We start from the raw sequence: 26,061 nt of genomic DNA on the forward strand, positions 1-26,061 counted from the left end.
CTCTCTACCTACCCCTCCTCTCTCTCTACCCCTCCTCTCCCTCTCTACCCCTCCTCTCCCTCTCTACCCCTCCTCCCCCTCTCTACCCCTCCTCCCTCTCTCCCTCTCTACCCTTCCTCGCCCTCTCTACCCTTCCTCGCCCTCTCTACCCCTCCTCCCCCTCTCTCTCCCTCCTCTCCCTCTCTACCCCTCCTCCCTCTCTCTCTCCCTACCCCTCCTCTCCCTTTCTACCCCTCCTCCCCCTCTCCTCCTCTCTACCCCTCCTCCCCCTCTCCCTCTCTACCCCTCCTCCCCTCTCCCTCTCTATCCCTCTTCACCCCCCACTGGGGCAGTGGGCAGGAGGGGGGTTGGGTGGAGGGGGGCGGTGGGCAGGAGGGGGGTCGAGATTGGGGCTTTAGGGGCCAGGAATGTTAATTGGGAAGATTGTTTTAATAAAACCCTCACTGCAGATGCTGAAAGGTGGGTGGTGGTGGGGCCACACACACAGACAGGCAGGTGTCTGGGGGACTCATGTTCACAAACAGCACCGGCAGCAGGGAGACAGAGACAGCAGGAGACATGTGTGGACCACAGAGATGGATTAGGAAGAGCTGTGGTTCTGTGTCTGTGTTAAGTCCTGGGAGAGGAGTCTAGGAGTTGACCTAATGAGTGTACAGTAGAAGGTATGTCTGTGTGTCTGTGTGTGTGTCTGTGTAGTGTGTTCTTTACTCCTCCAGGGAGACAGAGGTCTAGAAGGCTGTAATATCTGGGCTGTGGAGCCAGAGGCCTATTACAGTGTCTAGGCAGATCCATGTACAGACACTGAAGACCTTTACTGTTCAACACAGTCAACATATTCTGTCATTATGTTTATCAGGAATGTCCTCGCCTTGTAATTTCTTCCAGCAATTATGCAAAATGGTTAGTTCTCCCCCCCCAAAAAAAATCACTGCAGTAGTCCCTCTCCCCCAGAAATCACTGCAGTAGTCCCTCTCCCCCAAAAAATCACTGCAGTAGTCCCTCTCCCCCAGAAATCACTGCAGTAGTCCCTCTCCCCAAAAAAATCACTGCAGTAGTCCCTCTCCCCCAAAAATTCATAACAGAAGTCCCTCTCCCCCCAAAAAATCACTGCAGTAGTCCCTCTCCCCAAAAAATTCATAACAGAAGTCCCTCTCCCCCAAAAATTCATAACAGAAGTCCCTCTCCCCCCAAAAATTCATAACAGAAGTCCCTCTCCCCCCAAAAAATCACTGCAGTAGTCCCTCTCCCCAAAAAATTCATAACAGAAGTCCCTCTCCCCCAAAAAAATCACTGCAGTAGTCCCTCTCCCCCCAAAAATTCATAACAGAAGTCCCTCTCCCCAAAGAATCACTGCAGTAGTCCCACTCCCCCCAAAAATTCATAACAGAAGTCCCTCTCCCCCCCAAAAAATCACTGCAGTAGTCCCTCTCCCCAAAAAAATTCATAACAGAAGTCCCTCTCCCCCCAAAAATCATTACAGTAGTCCCTCTCCCCCCAAAATCATTACAGTAGTCCCTCTCCCCCCAAAATCATTACAGTAGTCCCTCTCCCCCCAAAATCATTACAGTAGTCCCTCTCCCCCCAAAATCATTACAGTAGTCCCTCTCCCCCCAAAATCATTACAGTAGTCCCTCTCCCCCCACAAAAAATCATAACAGGACTCCCCCCCAAAAAATCATAACAGTAGTCCCTCCCCCCCAAAAAATAATTAATGGTGATGTATTATTTATTTTAGAGCTTAAAAGATACATTTACCCAGATGTACTTATGAACTGATGGTTTCAAGTTATCCTGACTGTTATAGAGCCCAGCCCAGCAGGTTAGATAGGGACACATCATACTGAATATACACACTTGTCTTCCTTTATTGACAGATCCATGACAAGGCCCTTGAGAACATGTTCTCTACAATGTTACCACTACTTTAGCAAGCTATCTACCTGTTTGGACAATGTAGTTTGAAAGGCTGGTATTTGTATAAAGGTATTTATACCATCCCTTTATCCTGGTTGTTGTTTGATGACTCTGTGAAACTTCCCGGAGCTCCGTCAGGAGGAATACCATTGGATCAAGTTGTATATTGGATTCACTTCAGCCAATCTCTGATGAGGAGAGTACTGAATACTTAATGAGAGCAGTTGGAAACCATAGAACCTGATTATGTGTTTCCACAACAGTTAGCGGGTAACAGGTTCCCTTCCAGCTCCAAACTGCCTGCTCCAAACTGCCTGCTCCAAACTGCCTGCTCCAAACTGCCTGCTCCAAACTGCCTGCTCCAAACTGTCTGCTCCAAACTGCCTGCTCCAAACTGTCTGCTCCAAACTGCCTGCTCCAAACTGCCTGCTCCAAACTGCCTGCTCCAAACTGCCTGCTCCAAACTGCCTGTTAATCACTTGATTTGATTTGATTGTTTTCTTTATTAGGATCCCTGTTAACTGGTGACAGCTGGTCTTACTGGTGTCCGACACATAACCAAAAAGACATTACAGACAAAAGACTTTACAATTTACATAAATTTAAAACATAAACATGTAGTGTGTGTGTGTTCATCTATCAGTAACACATACAGTACATACACAGAAGTAGGTCACATGGGGAGAGGCGTTGTGCTGTGAGGTGTTGCTTTATTTGTTGTTTGAAACCAGGTTTGCTGTTCACTTGCTCTTTACAAGATGGAAGGGAGTTCCATGCACTCATGGCTCTGTATAATACTGTATGTTTCCTTAATTTGTTCTGGACCTGGGGACTGTGAAAAGACCCCTGGTGGCATGTCTGGTGGGGTGAGTGTGTGTGTCAGTGCTGTGTGTATGTTGACTATGCAAAACATTTGGAAATTCCAACACATTAATGTTTCTTATAAAACAAGAAGTGACATAGTCAATCTTTTCTCAACTCTAAGCCAAGAGAGACTGGCTTGCATTGTATTAATATTAGTCTTCTGATTACAATGAAGAGCAAGACGTGATGCTCTGTTCTGGGCCAGCTGCAGCTTAACTAGGTCTTTCCTTGCAGCACTGGACCACACGACTTGACAATAATCAAGATAAGATAAAACTAGAGCCTGCAGAACTTGATTTGTGGAGTGTGGTGTCAAAAAAGCAGAGCATCTCTTTATTATGGACAGACCTCTCCCCATCTTTACAACCATTTCATCTATATGTTTTGACCATGACAGTTTACAATCTAATGTAACACCAAGTAATTTAGTCTCCTCAACTTGTTCAACAGCCACACCATTCATTACCAGATTCAGTGGAGGTCTAGAACTTAAGGAATGATTTGTACCAAATACAATGCTGTTAGTTTCAGAGATGTTCAGGACCAGTTTATTACTGGCCACCCATTCTAAAACAGACTGCAACTCTTTGTTAAGGGTATCAGTGACGTCATTAGCTGTTGTTGTTGATGCATATATGGCTGAATCAACAACACACATGCTTTGTTAATGCCAGTGGCAGGTCACCCAACCCAACACCATCCCTCCCTGTACCACCAGCCTGAAGAGAAGATTTAGGACCAATTATACAAACACAGTCACTCAATGGCCTCTCTGTCTGTCTGCAGAACTAACTGTGGGGCAAGGGTTTCTCTCTCTTTCTCTGTGTGTGTGTGTGTGTGTGTGTGTGTGTGTGTGTGTGTGTGTGTGTGTATGTATGTGTGTGTGTGTGTGTGTGTGTGTGTGTGTGTGTGTGTGTGTGTGTGTGTGTGTGTTCATGTGTTGTAATGGTGGTGGGGGGCTAACGAGACGAGGTGGTGTGAGCCAGGTTTGCAGTCTACCAGTCCCACCTCCCTGGTCTCTCTCCAGCCTTGCTGTATGCCTGGCTAGAGTGGAGATGTATGCCTGGCTAGAGTGGAGATGTATGCCTGGCTAGAGTGGAGATGTATGCCTGGCTAGAGTGGAGATGTATGCCTGGCTAGAGTGGAGATGTATGCCTGGCTAGAGTGGAGATGTATGCCTGGCTAGAGTGGAGATGTATGCCTGGCTAGAGTGGAGATGTATGCCTGGCTAGAGTGGAGATGTATGCCTGGCTAGAGTGGAGATGTATGCCTGGCTAGAGTGGAGATGTATGCCTGGCTAGAGTGGAGATGTATGCCTGGCTAGAGTGGAGATGTATGCCTGGCTAGAGTGGAGATGTATGCCTGGCTAGAGTGGAGATGTATGCCTGGCTAGAGTGGAGATGTATGCCTGGCTAGAGTGGAGATGTATGCCTGGCTAGAGTGGAGATGTATGCCTGGCTAGAGTGGAGATGTATGCCTGGCTAGAGTGGAGATGCCCTCTGCTGTGTGACAAAGAGGCTCAGGCAGCCATCTGCCATGCAGGGTACCAGCACAGGGCTTGGACTGGAAACGCTCACAACACAGTCCAAGTGCCCAACCTGCTCCCCTTACCATCACCCAACCTGCTCCCCTTACCATCACCACCATATAATTTTTTTTTTTTTTTTTATAAAATATGAATATAGAACAAAACACACATCACGACCAGAGAGACAACACAACACTACATAGAGATCTAAGACAACAACATAGCAAGGCAGCAACACATGACAACAAAGCATGGTAGCAACACAACATACAGTGCCTTGCGAAAGTATTCGGCCCCCTTGAACTTTTCGACCTTTTGCCACATTTCAGGCTTCAAACATAAAGATATAAAACTGTAATTTTTTGTGAGGAATCAACAACAAGTGGGACACAATCATGAAGTGGAACGAAATTTATTGGATATTTCAAACTTTTTTAACAAATAAAAAACTGAAAAATTGGGCGTGCAAAATTATTCAGCCCCCTTAAGTTAATACTTTGTAGCACCATCTTTTGCTGCGATTACAGCTGTAAGTCGCTTGGGGTATGTCTCTATCAGTTTTGCACATCGAGAGACTGAAATTTTTGCCCATTCCTCCTTGCAAAACAGCTCGAGCTCAGTGAGGTTGGATGGAGAGCGTTTGTGAACAGCAGTTTTCAGTTCTTTCCACAGATTCTCGATTGGATTCAGGTCTGGACTTTGACTTGGCCATTCTAACACCTGGATATGTTTATTTGTGAACCATTCCATTATAGATTTTGCTTTATGTTTTGGATCATTGTCTTGTTGGAAGACAAATCTCCGTCCCAGTCTCAGGTCTTTTGCAGACTCCATCAGGTTTTCTTCCAGAATGGTCCTGTATTTGGCTCCATCCATCTTCCCATCAATTTTAACCATCTTACCCTGCCCCTGCTGAAGAAAAGCAGGCCCAAACCATGATACTGCCACCACCATGTTTGACAGTGGGGGTGTTGTGTTCAGGGTGATGAGCTGTGTTGCTTTTACGCCAAACATAACGTTTTGCATTGTTGCCAAAAAGTTCGATTTGGTTTCATCTGACCAGAGCACCTTCTTCCACATGTTTGGTGTGTCTCCCAGGTGGCTAGTGGCAAACTTTAAACAACACTTTTTATAGATATCTTTAAGAAATGGCTTTCTTCTTGCCACTCTTCCATAAAGGCCAGATTTGTGCAGTATACGACTGATTGTTGTCCTATGGACAGAGTCTCCCACCTCAGCTGTAGATCTCTGCAGTTCATCCAGAGTGATCATGGGCCTCTTGGCTGCATCTCTGATCAGTCTTCTCCTTGTATGAGCTGAAAGTTTAGAGGGACGGCCGGGTCTTCGTAGATTTGCAGTGGTCTGATACTCCTTCCATTTCAATATTATCGCTTGCACAGTGCTCCTTGGGATGTTTAAAGCTTGGGAAATCTTTTTGTATCCAAATCTTTAAACTTTAAGCTTTAAACTTCTCCACAACAGTATCTCGGACCTGCCTGGTGTGTTCCTTGTTCTTCATGATGCTCTCTGCGCTTTAAACGGACCTCTGAGACTATCACAGAGCAGGTGCATTTATACGGAGACTTGATTACACACAGGTGGATTCTATTTATCATCATTAGTCATTTAGGTCAACCTTGGATCATTCAGAGATCCTCACTGAACTTCTGGAGAGAGTTTGCTGCACTGAAAGTAAAGGGGCTGAATAATTTTGCACGGCCAATTTTTCAGTTTTTTATTTGTTAAAAAAGTTTGAAATATCCAATAAATTTCGTTCCACTTCATAATTGTGTCCCACTTGTTGTTGATTCTTCACAAAAAAATTACAGTTTTATATCTTTATGTTTGAAGCCTGAAATGTGGCAAAAGGTCGAAAAGTTCAAGGGGGCCGAATACTTTCGCAAGGCACTGTAGCAACAACATGGTAGCAACACAACATGGTAGCAGCAAAAAAACATGGTACAAACATTATTGTAACCGATGCCACTCGGTGGACTAGTTTCACTAAGGGACAATTTTGCTTGAGCTCAACTGATGTTGAAAGTTGACATTGTTAAATGTAAAACCGCTTAAGCAACCCACTCTCTCAGCCATATGTAGTGTCCATACATCATGACCTCACTCCCCTCCCACTCTGCTGCAGTTCTCCTTTCTCTCTCCCTGTCTGCTTGTGTTTATTCTACAGTACATATCTTCAGCATACTACCATGTCCATAGCCCCAGGACCCCTAGCCCTGTAATGTCCAGGACCCCTAGCCCTGTAATGTCCAGGACCCCTAGCCCTGTAATGTCCAGGACCCCTAGCCCTGTAATGTCCAGGACCCCTAGCCCTGTAATGTCCAGGACCCCTAGCCCTGTAATGTCCAGGACCCCTAGCCCTGTAATGTCCAGGACCACAGGACCCCTAGCCCTGTAATGTCCATAACCCCAGGACCCCTAACCCTGTAATGTCCAGGACCCCTAGCCCTGTAATGACCAGGACCCCTAGCCCTGTAATGTCCAGGACCCCTAGCCCTGTAATGTCCAGGACCCCTAGCCCTGTAATGTCCAGGACCCCTAGCCCTGTAATGTCCAGGACCCCTAGCCCTGTAATGTCCATAACCCCAGGACCCCTAGCCCTGTAATGTCCAGGACCCCTAGCCCTGTAATGTCCAGGGCCCCTAGCCCTGTAATGTCCAGGACCCCTAGCCCTGTAATGTCCAGGACCCCTAGCCCTGTAATGTCCAGGGCCCCTAGCCCTGTAATGTCCATAGCCCCAGGAACCCTAGCCCTGTAATGTCCATGACCCCTAGCCATGTAATGTCCATAGCCCCAGGACCCCTAGCCCTGTAATGTCCAGGACCCCTAGCCCTGTAATGTCCATAGCCCCAGGACCCCTAGCCCTGTAATGTCCATAGCCCCTAGCCCTGTAATGTCCATAGCCCCAGGACCACTAGCCCTGTAATGTCCAGGACCCCTAGCCCTGTAATGTTCATGACCCCTAGCCCTGTAATGTCCAGGACCCCTAGCCCTGTAATGTCCAGGACCCCTAGCCCTGTAATGTCCAGGACCCCTAGCCCTGTAATGTCCAGAGCCCCAGGACCCCTAGCCCTGTAATGTCCATGACCCCTAGCCCTGTAATGTCCATGACCCCTAGCCCTGTAATGTCCATGACCCCAAGCCCTGTAATGTCCATGACCCCTAGCCCTGTAATGTCCATGACCCCAGGACCCCTAGCCCTGTAATGCCCATAGCCCCAGGACACCTAGCCCTGTAATGTCCAGGACCCCTAGCCCTGTAATGACCAGGACCCCTAGCCCTGTAATGTCTATAACCCCAGGACCCCTAGCCCTGTAATGTCCATAACCCCAGGACCCCTAGCCCTGTAATGTCCATAGCCCCAGGACCCCTAGCCCTGTAATGTCCATGACCCCAGGACCCCTAGCCCTGTAATGTCCATGACCCCTAGCCCTGTAATGTTCATGACCCCTAGCCCTGTAATGTCCATGACCCCTAGCCCTGTAATGTCTATAACCCCAGGACCCCTAGCCCTGTAATGTCCATAAACCCAGGACCCCTAGCCCTGTAATGTCCAGGACCCCTAGCCCTGTAATGTCCATGACCCCTAGCCCTGTAATGTCTATAACCCCAGGACCCCTAGCCCTGTAATGTCCATAACCCCAGGACCCCTAGCCCTGTAATGGCCATAGCCCCAGGACCCCTAGCCCTCACTGCTCTACTGTGCATGCTCCCTTAGGTATAGAGTGTCCATGAGGAGGGAGAGAGGGCATGAGCTCACGGCACAGGAATGAGAGAAATAGAGAAAGAGGAAGCTGCCATGTCCAATATCATCTCTCTGGTGGTGGTGTCAGGAGGGAGGAAAGGGGAGAGGGATGGAGGGAGACAGAGGGATGAGAAGACAGCCTTGGGGCTGTGTGAGGGCTTTAACACACACACACAGACAGACACACACGTACACTGTACCTTTGGCAAATTGGCTTCATCCACACCGCCCCACCAGCCTGGGGTTTGGGGGATCAGGGCTTTACCACGCCATGGATGGGAACCTCTCTTTGATGTAAACTGTTGGGAGAGTGGGAGCTGGGGGCAAAGAGGAGGGGATCAGCTGCTGAGGGGGCGAGAGAGGGATATATGGAGAAATACAGCGGGAAAGAGCAGGAGGTGTGGGAACCATGGGGCAGCGCTGGAGAAGAGCTGGAGAGTTTCAATATGGGAGCTCTCACTACACAGCACAGCCTAGCAGAGAACTGGCCAGCCCTGGGTTTACAGCTTAAACAACACTCACTAGCAGAGAACTGGCCAGCCCTCGGTTTACAGCTTAAACAACACTCACTAGCAGAGAACTGGCCAGCCCTGTGTTTACAGCTTAAACAACACTCACTAGCAGAGAACTGGCCAGCCCTGGGTTTACAGCTTAAACAACACTCACTAGCAGAGAACTGGCCAGCCCTGGGTTTACAGCTTAAACAACACTCACTAGCAGAGAACTGGCCAGCCCTGGGTTTACAGCTTAAACAACACTCACTAGCAGAGAACTGGCCAGCCCTGGGTTTACAGCTTAAACAACACTCACTAGCAGAGAACTGGCCAGCCCTGTGTTTACAGCTTAAACAACACTCACTAGCAGAGATCTGGCCAGCCCTGGGTTTACAGCTTAAACACTCACTAGCAGAGAACTGGCCAGCCCTGGGTTTACCGCTTAAACAACACTCACTAGCAGAGAACTGGCCAGCCCTGGGTTTACAGCTTAAACAACACTCACTAGCAGAGAACTGGCCAGCCCTGGGTTTACAGCTTAAACAACACTCACTAGCAGAGAACTGGCCAGCCCTGGGTTTACAGCTTAAACAACACTCACTAGCAGAGAACTGGCCAGCCCTGGGTTTACAGCTTAAACAACACTCACTAGCAGAGAACTGGCCAGCCCTGGGTTTACAGCTTAAACACTCACTAGCAGAGAACTGGCCAGCCCTGGGTTTACCGCTTAAACAACACTCACTAGCAGAGAACTGGCCAGCCCTGGGTTTACAGCTTAAACAACACTCACTAGCAGAGAACTGGCCAGCCCTGGGTTTACAGCTTAAATAACACTCACTAGCAGAGAACTGGCCAGCCCTGGGTTTACAGCTTAAACAACACTCACTAGAAGAGAACTGGCCAGCCCTGGGTTTACAGCTTAAACAACACTCACTAGCAGAGAACTGGCCAGCCCTGGGTTTACAGCTTAAACAACACTCACTAGCAGAGAACTGGCCAGCCCTGGGTTTACAGCTTAAACAACACTCACTAGCAGAGAACTGGCCAGCCCTGGGTTTACAGCTTAAACAACACTCACTAGCAGAGAACTGGCCAGCTCTGGGTTTACAGCTTAAACAACACTCACTAGCAGAGTCGCAATGCCTTCCCAGTCCACAACCTTCCTGCTTCTATTACAGAAAACCAAACACACTGTTTATCAGATTGATAGAAGGATCACATGCATTTGGTATAGTAATCATCTCTGTCCTAGGCCCTGATCAGAAAAAGTTATATAATATGGAAAAATAGCTAGTTCTGTGATGATGAATGGGGAAGAGGAGGAGAGAGGGGAGATGAAGTAAGTGAGAGGTGGAAATAGAGAGTGAAGGGCAGTCCTGCTGGTTAAATCATCACTCTGGTGAGAGAGATGGATGTGATAGGTAACACAGCTTTCCACTGGGTGGTCGGTCTATCCAGTGCCACAAAGTAGGCCTACCCATCTTCAGCCCATATCCTAACGTACATTCTACCACATGATACATGACAGGACAGTGGGCACAGGGCAGTTGTTTGACAGACACTAATAACATAGAATTAGTATGCCTATCGGTGAACGGCCATGTTCAGGATTCCCTGAACAGTGTCTGTGATCATGTTAGACGATCTGCCTAGCTGTTTCTCTTCATCAGACAGTCAGATGGAGGATGATTGACAGCCGCCCCAGCCACTGGCCCCGCCCAAACTTTGATCATAGCAGTAGTGGTTGGCTGGTGCTGGGTGGAAGTCACTTACAGAATGAGCTCATGAGACTTAGTTAGTTAGAGTCCATTTTGAAAGTACTCCTAGCCTAATGTAGCAGCATGCACATCTGGAAGTGATTAGTCATTTCACATTTTCTCATTGTTTGCTGTAGAGTCTCTCTCCTCTCTCTGTTGTGCCACCTCTAATCCCTCTGTTACTTATGGGCCTCCATGTTTGGCCAGCGACGTACAGCCCTGCCTTGTGGCGTCCCGCCATTCCCAAATCAAGACAATTTGTTAACTTTGTCAGGAGCAAGACTAACCTCGTAAAGACAAGAGGAGAGGAGGAGAGACCAGCACAGTACAACACATTCACTTCCCTTCCAGGACATACAACAAAACACTTCTGTCCTCCTTCGCTTCCTCCTCTCTCTCTTTTCCTTTTGATCTTTTTCTTCTTCTGTGGTTAGTTATGTTCACTCTGACTATTGTTTCTTCTTCTGTGGTTAGTCATGTTCACTCTGACCATTGTTTCTTCTTCTGTGGTTAGTCATGTTCTCTCTGACCATTGTTTCTTCTTCTGTGGTTAGTCACGTTCACTCTGACCATTGTTTCTTCTTCTGTGGTTAGTCATGTTCTCTCTGACCATTGTTTCTTCTTCTGTGGTTAGTCATGTTCACTCTGACCATTGTTTCTTCTTCTGTGGTTAGTCATGTTCACTCTGACCATTGTTTCTTCTTCTGTGGTTAGTCACGTTCTCTCTGACCATTGTTTCTTCTTCTGTGGTTAGTCACGTTCACTCTGACCATTGTTTCTTCTTCTGTGGTTAGTCATGTTCTCTCTGACCATTGTTTCTTCTTCTGTGGTTAGTCATGTTCACTCTGACCATTGTTTCTTCTTCTCTGGTTTGTCAAGTTCCCTCTGACTATTGTTTTGAGGAAATGCTCCAAAGTTCCCCAATGGGACTTTTTTTCATTACTTGTGTAGGTTATTTGGGGAAATTTACTGTAATCCCTTTAATTTCCTCTCAACAATACTCATTTGATCTTCCTGTTCCGGCTTGTGTGCCGCATTAAGTCTTCATTTTCATTAATGTCGCGGGCACAGCACGGGAATCTCATTTTAATTTGACATTTCAGCATCTGGTTTCAATTTCCCCAGGAAAGAAAAAGTGTATGTGTGTGTGTGTGTGTGTGTGGGCGGGGCACCCATGAGTTTGGGGAGCAGGGAGGGCTAGTTGAAGACCTTGTCTAAGGGAGTCTCGACTATAGGAGATTATCATAGTTAATTGAGTTAGCCTGTGCTCAGCCCCAGCGTGCTACTGTAAACCTGAGGAGTGATTGGTCAGGTCTGGACAGTTACAGCAGAGCCAGAACCAGGCAGAGCCGTGAAGATGTTTCCCACTGCAGACCAGACAGAATCCTTGCAGCATCCTACCAATGGCTTCTCTCTCCTCAGCCAGCTGTTTGTCAAAATGATAGATTCGAGTTTTCTCTTAATCAACAACTCATTGAAACACATTGTTACACCATTCTGAACAGGGGAAGATAGTAGATTGATTAGCACACACAATTTCTCAAATACTTTGATTTTATTGCAGACAATATTGTTTTGTAAAAAGATAGTCGTTTATAGATGTTTTATAGCCATAGAGAATACCTTCCAATGCCCTTAGAAATACACTGTCTGACTGACAGGCATGCTGTTCCCTCCATCATCACATCAGCAGCACAGTGAGTAAAACCAGGAAGGACAAAGAGGAGGCTTCATGCTGGGACCTGTGTGACTCTAGCCCATACCCACATACTAAGACATGCAGGGCACACACACACACACACACACACACACACACACACACACACACACACACACACACACACACACACACACACACACACACACACACACACACACACACACACACACACACACACACACACACACACACACACACACACACACACACAAACTGTGCTGGGCCTCCCTGTTAATGGCCCAGGAAACAATATCTCGTAGGAGACAGCTGTAGGCTCAAATGAGGGAGGGAGGGGGGAGGGAGGGAGAGAGAGGCAGACACAGAATGGCAGTGGAGGCTCATTATTCCAAAAACATACAGGACAGCACACAGCAGAGCCATCCCTCCCCCCATTCCAATCAGAACAGGGACAGAGGATCTCACAGAGAGACCAGGGAACCAGAGGCAGCCTCTCTTGGCAAGGCTCCGGATCTGACTGGGGTTCTGGCAAAAGAGTTAGAGGCTCGCTCCAGTCCCTCATCCATTTTTCTCTCTCTTTCTTTATTTATTTCCCCCTCTCCACCTCTCTCTTGTACAATTATGTTGCTTCCCATACAGGTGGCCAGAGTTGTCCGCTGCGCTGTGCAGTAATCAGCTGTGTTTGTTGAGGGAAGGTGTCGGGGGTAGGAGAGAGGACAGCGAGCCAGGCGGGGGAGTGAGGGATGTAGAGGAGGATTGGAGGTCACTGGGTTGTGTTGTTTTAAACACTAGAGGATGACAGCTCTCCTTTGGCCTTCATCTCTCTCCCCTTCTCTCCCTCGCTCTCTCCCTTCATCTCTCTCCCCTTCTCTCCCTCTCTCTCTCCCTTCATCTCTCTCCCCTTCTCTCCCTCTCTCTCTCCCTTCATCTCTCTCCCCTTCTCTCCATCCCTAGGGAGAATCCAGTTAAAAGTCTCTCTAGTCTCCTCTCCTCTACTGTTTCCTAGTCTCCTCTCCTCCAGTGTTCTCTAGTCTCCTCTCCTCTACTGTTTCCTAGTCTCCTCTCCTCCAGTGTTCTCTAGTCTCCTCTCCTCTACTGTTTCCTAGTCTCCTCTCCTCCAGTGTTCTCTAGTCTCCTCTCCTCTACTGTTTCCTAGTCTCCTCTCCTCCAGTGTTCTCTAGTCTCCTCTCCTCTACTGTTTCCTAGTCTCCTCTCCTCTACTGTTCTCTAGTCTCTTCTTCTCTAGTCTCCTCTCCTCTAATGTTCTCTAGTCTGCTCTCCTCTAATGTTCTCTAGTCTGCTCTCCTCTAATGTTCTCTAGTCTGCTCTCCTCTAACGTTCTCTAGTCTGCTCTCCTCTAATGTTCTCTAGTCTGCTCTCCTCTAATGTTCTCTAGTCTGCTCTCCTCTAATGTTCTCTAGTCTGCTCTCCTCTAATGTTCTCAAGTCTGCTCTCCTCTAATGTTCTCTAGTCTGCTCTCCTCTAATGTTCTCTAGTCTCCTGTCCTCTAATGTTCTCTAGTCTGCTCTCCTCTACTGTTCTCTAGTCTGCTCTCCTCTAATGTTCTTTAGTCTGCTCTCCTCTAATGTTCTCTAGTCTGCTCTTCTCTAATGTTCTCTAGTCTGCTCTCCTCTAGTGTTCTCTAGTCTGCTCTCCTCTAATGTTCTTTAGTCTCCTGTCCTCTAATGTTCTCTAGTCTGCTCTCCTTTAATGTTCTCTAGTCTGCTCTCCTCTAATGTTCTCTAGTCTGCTCTCCTCTAATGTTCTCTAGTCTGCTCTCCTCTAATGTTCTCTAGTCTGCTCTCCTCTAATGTTCTCTAGTCTGCTCTCCTCTAATGTTCTCTAGTCTCTTCTTCTCTAGTCTCCTCTCCTCTAGTGTTCTCTAGTCTGCTCTCCTCTAGTGTTCTCTAGTCTGCTCTCCTCTAGTGTTCTCTAGTCTCCTCTAATGTTCTCTAGTCTCCTGTCCTATAGTGTTCTCTAGTCTCCTCTCCTCTAGTCTCATCTCATCTAGTGTTCTCTAGTCTTCTCTCCTCTAGTCTCCTCTCCTCTAATGTTCTCTAGTCTCCTCTCCTCTAGTGTTCTCTAGTCTCCTCTCCTCTAGTGTTCTCTAGTCTGCTCTCCTCTAATGTTCTCTAGTCTCCTCTCATCTAGTGTTCTCTAGTCTCCTCTCCTCTAATGTTCTCTAGTCTCCTCTCCTCTAGTCTCATCTCCTCTAATGTTCTCTAGTCTCCTCTCATCTAGTGTTCTCTAGTCTCCTCTCCTCTAATGTTCTCTAGTCTCGTCTCCTCTAATGTTCTCTAGTCTCCTCTCATCTAGTGTTCTCTGGTCTCCTCTCCTCTAGTCTCCTCTCCTCTAGTGTTCTCTAGTCTCCTCTCCTCTAGTGTTCTCTAGTCTGCTCTCCTCTAATGTTCTCTAGTCTCCTCTCATCTAGTGTTCTCTAGTCTCCTCTCCTCTAATGTTCTCTAGTCTCCTCTCCTCTAGTCTCATCTCCTCTAATGTTCTCTAGTCTCCTCTCATCTAGTGTTCTCTAGTCTCCTCTCCTCTAATGTTCTCTAGTCTCGTCTCCTCTAATGTTCTCTAGTCTCCTCTCATCTAGTGTTCTCTGGTCTCCTCTCCTCTAGTCTCCTCTCATCTAGTGTTCTCTAGTCTCCTCTCCTCTAGTCTCATCTCCTCTAGTGTTCTCTAGTTTCCTCTCCTCTAGTCTCCTCTCCTCTAATGTTCTCTAGTCTCCTGTCCTCTAGTGTTCTCTAGTCTCCTCTCCTCTAATGTTCTCTAGTCTCCTGTCCTCTAGTGTTCTCTAGTCTCCTTTCCTCTAGTCTCCTCTCATCTAGTGTTCTCTAGTCTCCTCTCCTCTAGTCTCATCTCCTCTAGTGTTCTCTAGTCTCCTCTCCTCTAGTCTCCTCTCATCTAGTGTTCTCCAGTCTCCTCTCCTCTAGTCTCCTCTCATCTAGTGTTCTCTAGTCTCCTCTCCTCTAGTCTCATCTCCTCTGGTGTTCTCTAGTCTCCTCTCCTCTAGTCTCATCTCCTCTGGTGTTCTCTAGTCTCCTCTCATCTAGTGTTCTCTGGTCTCCTCTCCTCTAGTCTCCTCTCATCTAGTGTTCTCTAGTCTCCTCTCCTCTAGTCTCATCTCCTCTAGTGTTCTCTAGTTTCCTCTCCTCTAGTCTCCTCTCCTCTAATGTTCTCTAGTCTCCTGTCCTCTAGTGTTCTCTAGTCTCCTCTCCTCTAATGTTCTCTAGTCTCCTGTCCTCTAGTGTTCTCTAGTCTCCTTTCCTCTAGTCTCCTCTCATCTAGTGTTCTCTAGTCTCCTCTCCTCTAGTCTCATCTCCTCTAGTGTTCTCTAGTCTCCTCTCCTCTAGTCTCCTCTCATCTAGTGTTCTCCAGTCTCCTCTCCTCTAGTCTCCTCTCATCTAGTGTTCTCTAGTCTCCTCTCCTCTAGTCTCATCTCCTCTGGTGTTCTCTAGTCTCCTCTCCTCTAGTCTCATCTCCTCTGGTGTTCTCTAGTCTCCTCTCATCTAGTGTTCTCTAGCTGAGGAGAGTGTCTCTCTTTATGTAGCCTTGCTAATGTTTGGAGTGTGAATAGCTATCTTTCAGTGGGAGGACCTTGAGGCGCTGGTCTTGCCTGTACAGATGGAGCCAGTGTTCTAATGAAGCTGATGTTTCTGTTTATATCCTCCTCTTTCTCAGCGGGACGACCCTGTCTCTTTTGACCCACACTCATGAGCACATTCACAACTCAGCTGGAGTGTTGTTAGGCTATGTGGAGGACTAAGAGTATTTTGCCAAGCTAGAAATAAATATGTGTTGTGTGCAAACAATTATTTTTACATTCCTTTTGCAGACCTGCGTTTCCATCGAGGCTTTATATTCTAATCAACAATAGCCTTGACTACCAGCAAGAGATAAGAAATATACAAATCCCATTGCTTTAGAGTCAGGTATACCACATGTGGAGACTTGTTTTGTGATGGGTCACATAGTGTTCTGCTGCTGTACATGAGAAGGTGTAGGGTCCCCTGATTAGCTAGAGAAGCCTGGAGAAACCATTACCTCCCATATATCTCCATCTGAAAGCCAATTCCTACAGGGGGATTGGGTTCCCCTCCCCACTGTCACTGGGTTCCCCTCCCCAAACCAGCTTCCTCATGCTGGCAAGTTACAAGAAGCAGGCAGAGGGAGAGCTGGATTTCTCAGCGATGGCCAATTAAGTGCTTAAAGGGTTTAGGCAGGAATTTGTTGGCTGTCAGGAAGTTGATGTTTCCTGGCGTGAGCCTATCTTTGATCTGTGTGGGGCGGTTCGGATGTGGAGGAAGTGACTAGAAGCAGGTTCACAGGGAGTAGGGCAGAGGAAGGTGGAGGAAGTGACTAGAAGCAGGTTCAGGGGAAGTGGGTGGAGGGAGGGAGGTGGAGCACCATGGTGACTAGGAGCAGGTTCAGGGGAAGTGGGTGGAGGGAGGGAGGTGGAGGAGGTGCACCATGGTGACTAGGAGCAGGTTCAGGGGAAGTGGGTGGAGGGAGGGAGGTGGAGGAGGTGCACCATGGTGACTAGGAGCAGGTTCAGGGGAAGTGGGTGGAGGGAGGGAGGGAGGTGGAGCACCATGGTGACTAGGAGCAGGTTCAGGGGAAGTGGGTGGAGGGAGGGAGGTGGAGGAGGTGCACCATGGTGACTAGGAGCAGGTTCAGGGGAAGTGGGTGGAGGGAGGGAGGTGGAGGAGGTGCACCATGGTGACTAGGAGCAGGTTCAGGGGAAGTGGGTGGAGGGAGGGAGGGAGATGGAGCACCATGGTGACTAGGAGTAGGTTCAGGGGAAGTGGGTGGAGGGAGGGAGGTGGAGGAGGTGCACCATGGTGACTAGGAGCAGGTTCAGGGGCATGAGACAATGAGATGGTGGAGAGGAGAAGATTCTGGTCGTATTCCACATACACGTGTGCATAAACACACACACACACACACACACACAAACACTCTCTCTCTTACACACACACACACACACACACACACACACACACACACACACACACACACACACACACACACACGAGTATAGACACATACACACACACACATGCAGGGTCCACTTAGAGCGTTGGGCCAGCAACCAGAAGGTTGCTGGATCAAATCCCTGAGCTGACAAGTTAAACATCTGTCATTCTGTCCATGAGCAAGGCAGTTAACCCACTGTTCCCCAGGCACCAAAGACATGGATGTCAATTAAGGCAGCCCCTCGCACCTCATAGGGGATTCAGAGGGGTTGGGTTAAATGCAGAAGACACATTTCAGTTGAATACATTCAGTTGGACAACTGACTAGGTATCCCCCTTTCCTTTTCCATACACAAACACTCATAAACTCATAGCCAGGACCATCACACACAGGTACACATTGTGCTGACCTTGCATACTTTAGGCTGAGTAGAATTTCAGCCTGTAGTTTATGAGAACATGTTTTGTGTGTGTGTGTGTACAGACAGATACACCCGAGCTGGGAAAGTGATTACTGGCACGCCGTCTATAGATGGCGTGTTGTTGGTTTTTCATTACCTTCTGTCCTCTCGTAAATCTCTCCAGTTTATCTTCTACACTACCGCTGGGGAGGCAGAGCTAGGCTTTAGCTAGGCTCTGACCTTCTGATAGCAGCCCACAACCATCCTTTCTCTCAGCTTTTACAATGCTGCTGTGATATACATACTTTTCCATATTGTTACTGGACTGAGTTACTGGGGTATACATTTCATAGAGTGCTTAGTGCACTACATTTGATGACAAGTCTAGTCAAAAGTAGTGCACTTTGTAGAGTATAGGATGTCATTTGTGTTCTATTCCTATAGTCTAGATAAAGGACACTGTCTCTAATGTCCGTAGTGTTTATATGATGCTGTGATACTATCATGCTGTTGTCAAGATGAATGAGACAGCTCACGGATCATTTGTTCCCATTAAAACAGCATTTCCCTCTGTCACATTAGCTCAGCCGCTGTTGTTCTCATCCATTAGACATTAGACGGGGAAGCACAAGCTCCTACACCCCCACACTAATGGGCCTTTTAACTGGGAAAATGCATCTCTGAGTGACTATAGGAGTGGGTTTCATGTCAGCGAGGGGAGTGGTATATATTACAGCGCTTCCCAATCCAGTTGTGAACCCTGTATAACAGCAGTGTTTAAAGTGGCCATACCTGTAGATGGGTTGTAATGCAAACATAGGCTCCATCAGTCAGTGGCAGGGTTGTGTGGATAAACAGGAAGTGAAAGTGACGTGGTGAAGGGGCGATGATGAAGAGGGGATGATGTGTGTGACTGGAGGCGGTTCTTGTACCCCACGTCAACGTGTGTCACTCACACACTCACTAGCCTGACACAGAGAGACAGTGTGAGGTGGTAAAGAGGAGAGATGATAGGTCAAAACCGTTCTCATGTGTGGATGCACACATGTTAATCTCATTGTCAACAAGGCCTTGTGGGTAGGGGAAGACACTCCAATCTGTGGCCAGTGGTCCAGCCGTTTGTGGTATGACGATCCCTGGTCCTGATAGTCTCCTCTGATAGAAGTGGTCACTGCGGCCATGTCCACGTGGTGACGGATTGGTGACAGTACCCAATTATAGGTTATGATAACACATCAGCGGTTTCCTTTTGGCATTATGTTGTTGCTGTAGAGCAGTGTTGTGGTCTGTAGATGGTACAATGCATCTGAGTGAGATATGTCAAATCTACAGTCCTGTCTAACTGGAGTGACTGATTTTGGTGTTATTATGCCCTTCGTGTCAAAGCTAATCTCTGCCGCTCCTATTTCTGCAGTACTACGTGATGACTTCAGACAGAATCCTGCCGATGTGATGGTGGCAGCGGGCGAGCCTGCAGTCCTAGAGTGTATGCCCCCTCGCGGCCATCCTGAACCTAGCATATCCTGGAAGAAGGACAGTGCCAACATCGATGACAGAGATGAACGAATCACTGTGAGTGTAACTGGTTGTGTGTGTTTGTGTGTGAGCTGGTATTTTATACCATATTAATGTCAGTGTAAACCTCACATTGATTGATTTGTCCCCTGTTGTTTCACCAATAGTGATTTCTAACTCAAATCAGCAAACTGAAGTTGTTCATTTAATGAGAGAGTCTCATAATTAGTCTTGGTTCATTAGTCAAGCAGCACAACATTGATTAGGATCCTGCTGAGTAAGATCAGCCAGTAGAACAAACACTCAATACTATGATGACATTAAAACGTTTCTGAAAAAGAGGAAAGTTTGTCTCCGCAGCGCTGAGGGAGTGGAAACGTTCCCTCTCTATCTGATTTATATAGTGTTCAAGAGCAGCCACCAATTCATCTGTTTTAATTCAGAGTGTAGTGAAGGGATCAGCAGTATCAATCACCCCCCTGCTGCTGCTGAGTAGAGCAGTGGAGAGCTGACCTTGATGGGCCCACTGTCTCCACCATATACCTATCTGCACATTCCTTGCATATAGTTACATGGTGGAGAAGTGATGGTGTGTTTGATCACTCTGACTGGCTGAGTGTGTAGGGTAGATGGAGCTTCAGTCAGCTTCTAGGGATGGACAGAGAAGAGGATAGTAAAAACATGGGTCTGTGTGGGTTATTTTACATTTACATTTAAGTCATTTAGCAGACGCTCTTATCCAGAGCGACTTACAAATTGGTGCATTCACCTTATAATATCCAGTGGAACAACCACTTTACAATAGTGCATCTAAATCTTTTAAGGGGGGGGGGGTTAGAAGGATTACTTTATCCTATCCTAGGTATTCCTTAAAGAGGTGGGGTTTCAGGTGTCTCCGGAAGGTGGTGTTATGATCAGATGTTGAATCACGTCTAACAAAATCTTCAGTCTCTACCATTTGCTAATAACATCACATTGGACATTTGGCCAGGATGCTGATGATTAGCAAGGCCCAGAAGGGATCAGTAAGGATGATTAGCCAGGCCCTGAAGGGATTAGTAGGGATGATTAGCCAGGCCCAGAAGGGATCAGTAAGGATGGTTAGCCAGGCCCTGAAGGGATCAGTAGGGATGATTAGCCAGGCCCAGAAGGGATCAGTAAGGATGGTTAGCCAGGCCCTGACGGGATCAGTAAGGATGATTAGCCAGGCCCAGAAAGGATCAGTAAGGATGATTAGCCAGGCCCAGAAGGGATCAGTAAGAATGATTAGCCAGGCCCTGAAGGGATTGGTAAGGATGATTTGCCAGGCCCAGAAGGGATCAGTAAGGATGATTAGCCAGGCCCAGATGAGATCAGTAAGGATGATTAGCCAGGCCCAGAAGGGATCGGTAAGGATGATTAGCCAGGCCTTGAAGGGATCAGTTAGCCAACGTTACAGTATGGTCTGATTAGGACAGTTAACAGCAAACTGCAACTCTGTTTACATAATGACAACAAGCGGTAATTAGAAACATTTTCCTCCTATGTACTTTATCATGACACTGTGCTCCTCTCTGGGCACACTGTGCTCCTCTCTGGGCACACTGTGCTCCTCTCTGGGCACACTGTGCTCCTCTCTGGGCACACTGTGCTCCTCTCTGGGCACACTGTGCTCCTCTCTGGGCACACTGTGCTCCTCTCTGGGCAAGTTATGGTACAGGCAGCTGATACAGCTTCATCCTGAGCCCAGAACACCCAGCCATGGATGTGTTCAGTATTATTGACATGACTGAACACTGCCTTAAGGTGTTGTCCTAATCACAGCTCTTACTCATAAACAGCGTGATAGCCCATCCCCCGCCCTCAGCCGCCCATTAGCTGCACCGGGGGAAGATTAAAAAGAAGCGGCTGGCAGTTTCACAGCATAATCGAAAGCGCATAATCTAGTGGAAATTGAATCAAATCATATCTGTCTCTGAATTCAGCCAGCAGTTACTGATAAGCACACAGCCTCTGCATCAACCTCGGAACTAGTTTATTGGGTGTGGTTGCACATGCACAACATTGCATGTTTGTGTGTGTGCATGTGTGTGTGTGCGTGTGTATGTGCGCCACTGTAACTTTGTTGGGACCTGTCATTTCTCCCTATGTGAGAACAAAGCCTGCTCTCTCCTGTCATCAGGGTTGCTTCACACAGACACCTGGCCCATAATGCCCCTCCCCTGACCCAGTCCCAGCTACACCCTCACTCTCAGGCTCAGTCAGGCTGACACACACACACACACACACACACACACACACACACACACACACACACACACACACACACACACACACACACACACACACACACACACACACACACACACACACACACACACACACTGTTCATCAGCATGGAAACAATAACCTCATCAATCAATGGCTCTGGAGAGGTGGTTGGAGGACAGAGCAGCGCAGGTGTGTCTAACTGCCCAGTGATCGTAGGTGTGTCTAACTGCCCAGTGATCGTAGGTGTGTCTAACTGCCCAGTGATCGTAGGTGTGTCTAACTGCCCAGTGATCGTAGGTGTGTCTAACTGCCCAGTGATCGTAGGTGTGTCTAACTGCCCAGTGATCGTAGGTGTGTCTAACTGCCCAGTGATCGTAGGTGTGTCTAACTGCCCAGTGATCGTAGGTGTGTCTAACTGCCCAGTGATCGTAGGTGTGTCTAACTGCCCAGTGATCGTAGGTGTGTCTAACTGCCCAGTGATCGTAGGTGTGTCTAACTGCCCAGTGATCGTAGGTGTGTCTAACTGCCCAGTGATCGTAGGTGTGACTCACTGCCCAGTGATCGTAGGTGTGTCTAACTGCCCAGTGATCGTAGGTGTGTCTAACTGCCCAGTGATCCTAGGTGTGTCTAACTGCCCAGTGATCGTAGGTGTGTCTAACTGCTCAGTGATCATGGGTGTGTCTAACTGCCCGGTGATCGTAGGTGTGTCTAACTGCCCGGTGATCGTAGGTGTGTCTAACTGCCCGGTGATCGTAGGTGTGTCTAACTGCCCTACACATGGCCTGGAAAGTAGGTTTTGGCTTTGGGGGTGACCAGTGAAATATACCTGCAAGAGCACGTGCTATAGGTGGGTGTCGCTATGGTGACCAGTGAGCTGGGATAAGGCGGGGCTTTACCTAGCAAAGACTTATAGATGACCTGGAGCCAGTGGGTTTGACGACGGATATGTACCGAGGGCCAGCCAACGAGAGCATACAGGTCGCAGTGGTGGATAGTATATGGGGCTTTAGTGACAAAACGGATGGCACTGTGATAGACTGCATCCAATTTTCTGAGTAGAGTGTTGGAGGATATTTTGTAAACGACATCACCGAAGTCAAGGATTGGTAGGATTGTCAGTTTTACGAGGGTATGTTTGGCAGCATGAGTGAAGAAGGCTTTGTTGCGAAATAGGAAGCCGATTCTAGATTTAACTTGGATTGGAGATGCTTAATGTGAGTCTGGAAGGAGAGTTTACAGTCTAACCAGATACCTAGGTATTTATAGTTGTCCACATATTCTAAGTCAGAATCATCCAGAGTAGTGATGCTAGTCAGGTGGGCGGGTGCGGGCAGTGATCGGTTGAAGAGCATGCATTTTGTTTTACTGGCAATTCAGAGCAGTTGGAGGCCACGGAAGGAGAACAGCCAGATGTATACAGAATGGAGTCGTCTGCGTAGAGGTGGATCAGAGAATCACCAGCAGCAAGAGCGATATCATTGATGTATACAGAGAAAAGAGTCGGCCCGAGAATTAAACCCTGTGGCATCCTCTGATTTGACACACTGAGCTCTATCTAAGAAGTACTTAGTGAACCAGGCGAGGCAGTCATTAGAGAAACAAAGGTTGTTGAGTCTGCTGATAAGAAAACGGTGATTGACAGAGTCGAAAGCCTTGGCCAGGTCGATGAAGACGGCTGCACAGTATTGTCTTTTATTGATGGCGATTATAATATCGTTTAGGACCTTGAGCGTGACTGAGGTGCACCTGTGACCAGCTCGGAAACCAGATTGCATAGCGGAGAAGGTGGGATTCGAAATGGTCAGTGATCTGTTTGTTAACTTGGCTTTCAAAGACTTTAGAAAGGCAGGGTAGGATGGATATAGGTCTGTAACAGTTTGGGTCTAGTGTCTCCCCCTTTGAAGAGGGGGATGACCGCGGCAGCTTTCCAATCTTTATGGATCTCAAGCGATAGAAAGGGAGATTGAACAGGCAAGTAATAGGGGTTGCAACAATTGCAGCGAATAATTTTAGAAAGAGAGGGTCCAGATTGTCTAGCCCAGGTGATTTGTAGGGTCCACATTTTGCAGCTCTTTCAGAACATCAGCTATGTGTATTTTTTGGGTGAAGGAGAAGCGGGGGGGCGGGGGGGGGGACTCTGGCAAGTTGCTGTGGGGAGTGCAGAGCTATTGACCAGGGTAGGGGTAGCCAGGTGGAAAGCATGGCTGGCCGTAGAAAAATGCTTATTCAAATTCTAGATTATCGTAGATTTATCGGTGGTGACAGTGTTTCCTAGCCTCAGTGACAGTGTTTCCTAGCCTCAGTACAGTGGGCAGCTGGGAGGAGGTGCTCTTACTGTATCTATGTTATCCCTGCCATCCCTGGCTCCTCCTATCTATGCTATCCCTGCCATCCCTGACTCCTCCTGTCTATGTTAGCGCTGCCATCCCTGACTCCTCCTATCTATGTTAGCCCTGCCATCCCTGACTCCTCCTGTCTATGTTAGCCCTGCCATCCCTGGCTCCTCCTATCTATGTTAGCCCTGCCCCCTGACTCCTCCTGTCTATGTTAGCGCTGCCATCCCTGACTCCTCCTATCTATGTTAGCCCTGCCCCCTGACTCCTCCTATCTATGTTAGCCCTGCCATCCCTGGCTCCTCCTATCTATGTTAGCCCTGCCCCCTGACTCCTCCTATCTATGTTAGCCCTGCCCCCTGACTCCTCCTATCTATGTTAGCCCTGCCCTCCCTGGCTCCTCATATATATGTTAGCCCTGCCCCCTGACTCCTCCTATCTATGTTAGCCCTGCCCCCTGACTCCTCCTATCTATGTTAGCCCTGCCATCCCTGGCTCCTCATATATATGTTAGCCCTGCCATCCCTGACTCCTCCTATCTATGTTAGCCCTGCCCCCTGACTCCTCCTATCTATGTTAGCCCTGCCATCCCTGGCTCCTCCTATCTATGTTAGCCCTGCCATCCCTGGCTCCTCATATATATGTTAGCCCTGCCCCCTGACTCCTCCTATCTATGTTAGCCCTGCCCCCTGACTCCTCCTATCTATGTTAGCCCTGCCATCCCTGGCTCCTCCTATCTATGTTAGCCCTGCCATCCCTGGCTCCTCCTATCTATGTTAGCCCTGCCCCCTGGCTCCTCCTATCTATGTTAGCCCTGCCATCCCTGGCTCCTCCTATCTATGTTAGCCCTGCCCCCTGGCTCCTCCTATCTATGTTAGCCCTGCCATCCCTGGCTCCTCCTATCTATGTTAGCCCTGCCCCCTGACTCCTCCTATCTATGTTAGCCCTGCCATCCCTGGCTCCTCCTATCTATGTTAGCCCTGCCATCCCTGGCTCCTCATATATATGTTAGCCCTGCCATCCCTGACTCCTCCTATCTATGTTAGCCCTGCCCCCTGACTCCTCCTATCTATGTTAGCCCTGCCATCCCTGGCTCCTCCTATCTATGTTAGCCCTGCCATCCCTGGCTCCTCATATATATGTTAGCCCTGCCCCCTGACTCCTCCTATCTATGTTAGCCCTGCCCCCTGACTCCTCCTATCTATGTTAGCCCTGCCATCCCTGGCTCCTCCTATCTATGTTAGCCCTGCCATCCCTGGCTCCTCCTATCTATGTTAGCCCTGCCCCCTGGCTCCTCCTATCTATGTTAGCCCTGCCATCCCTGGCTCCTCCTATCTATGTTAGCCCTGCCCCCTGGCTCCTCCTATCTATGTTAGCCCTGCCCCCTGACTCCTCCTATCTATGTTAGCCCTGCCATCCCTGGCTCCATGTTAGAAAGCTGTGTGAACAAGTGAAATGCTGTATAGTCTATTCACACTGAGCTCTCTGCACTGGGCTGTTGTTGTGACACAGCCGCCACAGTCAATAAACAGACACACAGCAAGGGACTTTTTCTTTGTCAAGCCGCTACTCCGCTGAGAGCAGATGGAGGCATTTGTCACACCTGTGCAAAACAGGTCTGTCAAGGGGATGAAGGCCTTATAATGGAACAGAACAAAAAGGCATCCAGCTCTAACAGTTTTTTGGAGAAACTAATTTGATGTTGCTGTATGGAGGGAATCAGTCAGCACTGGGACAGACTGCAGACATGCCCTGCATTGTCTTCCCCCTCTTTTGTTTAGTAGTTGAGGGTGATTAGCAGCCTGGAAAATGAAATGCAGCATGAATGCCGCCAGAACGCGTGCTGAATCTGGGTTTCACACTATCAGCATTACCAAATGACGGGAGAGAAAAAACGGTGTTGGGATAGAGCCATCTCCCTGTGATGCAGGATAATGGTCAGATTGTTTCTGCCTTCAGCAGCCCCCTGTGGAGGTGATATACACAGAGACAAAGAAAGGTGCAGAGAGAAAGGAAGGCCTCTCCATTCACACTGGCCCACTCCAGAGGCCCCCTGCTGCCCAGGGCCTCTAAATATGCCTGAGTGGAATGGGACAGTGCCACCTCCACGCAGAGGTGGGAAAGCTGATGGGGTGCTCTGGCCCTAAAGTGGATCCTCATGTCAATGCCCTATGGGACCTCCATGGGACCTCCATGGGACCTCCAGTCCACCTCCCTCTTCCTGCCCTACGTGGTCTGACATGACCTGACCTTGTGCCTTTGTGAGTGTCCAAGTGCTTTAGCTGTTAAGCCCTCCCTCAAACAAACAGTAACATAATGCTACTTCAAACAAACAGTAACATAATGCTACTTCAAACAAACAGTAACATAATGCTACTTCAAACAAACACTGCCAGTGTGACCCTTCTCTTCCCTTCCTCTCCCTTCCCTTGTCTTCTATTTAAAAACAGTTTTTATTATGAATATTAAACAAGCAGCGAGGGTAAGAGGTGCCCCAGAATGCCTCAGAACACCTGAGGAATCAGTGGAGGGTGTTCATGGATGCCAAGGAAAGCCAGGCTTCCCCCCCAAAATGTACGAAAATA

The 26,061-nt window shown here is 48.2% G+C and overlaps 1 protein-coding gene across 1 annotated transcript in view; it reads left to right on the top strand.

The window, feature by feature from the left end:
• LOC106613194 (roundabout homolog 1) overlaps positions 1-26,061 on the top strand; it is a 333,867-nt gene that overhangs the window by 189,723 nt on the left and 118,083 nt on the right. The window contains exon 3 of the mRNA XM_014215221.2: positions 18,793-18,950. Coding sequence (XP_014070696.2) covers positions 18,793-18,950 — 158 coding nt within the window. The remainder of the gene's footprint in view (positions 1-18,792; positions 18,951-26,061) is intronic.

This window comes from Salmo salar, chromosome ssa09 (assembly GCF_905237065.1).
Source record: "Salmo salar chromosome ssa09, Ssal_v3.1, whole genome shotgun sequence".
Lineage (NCBI taxonomy): Eukaryota > Metazoa > Chordata > Actinopteri > Salmoniformes > Salmonidae > Salmo > Salmo salar.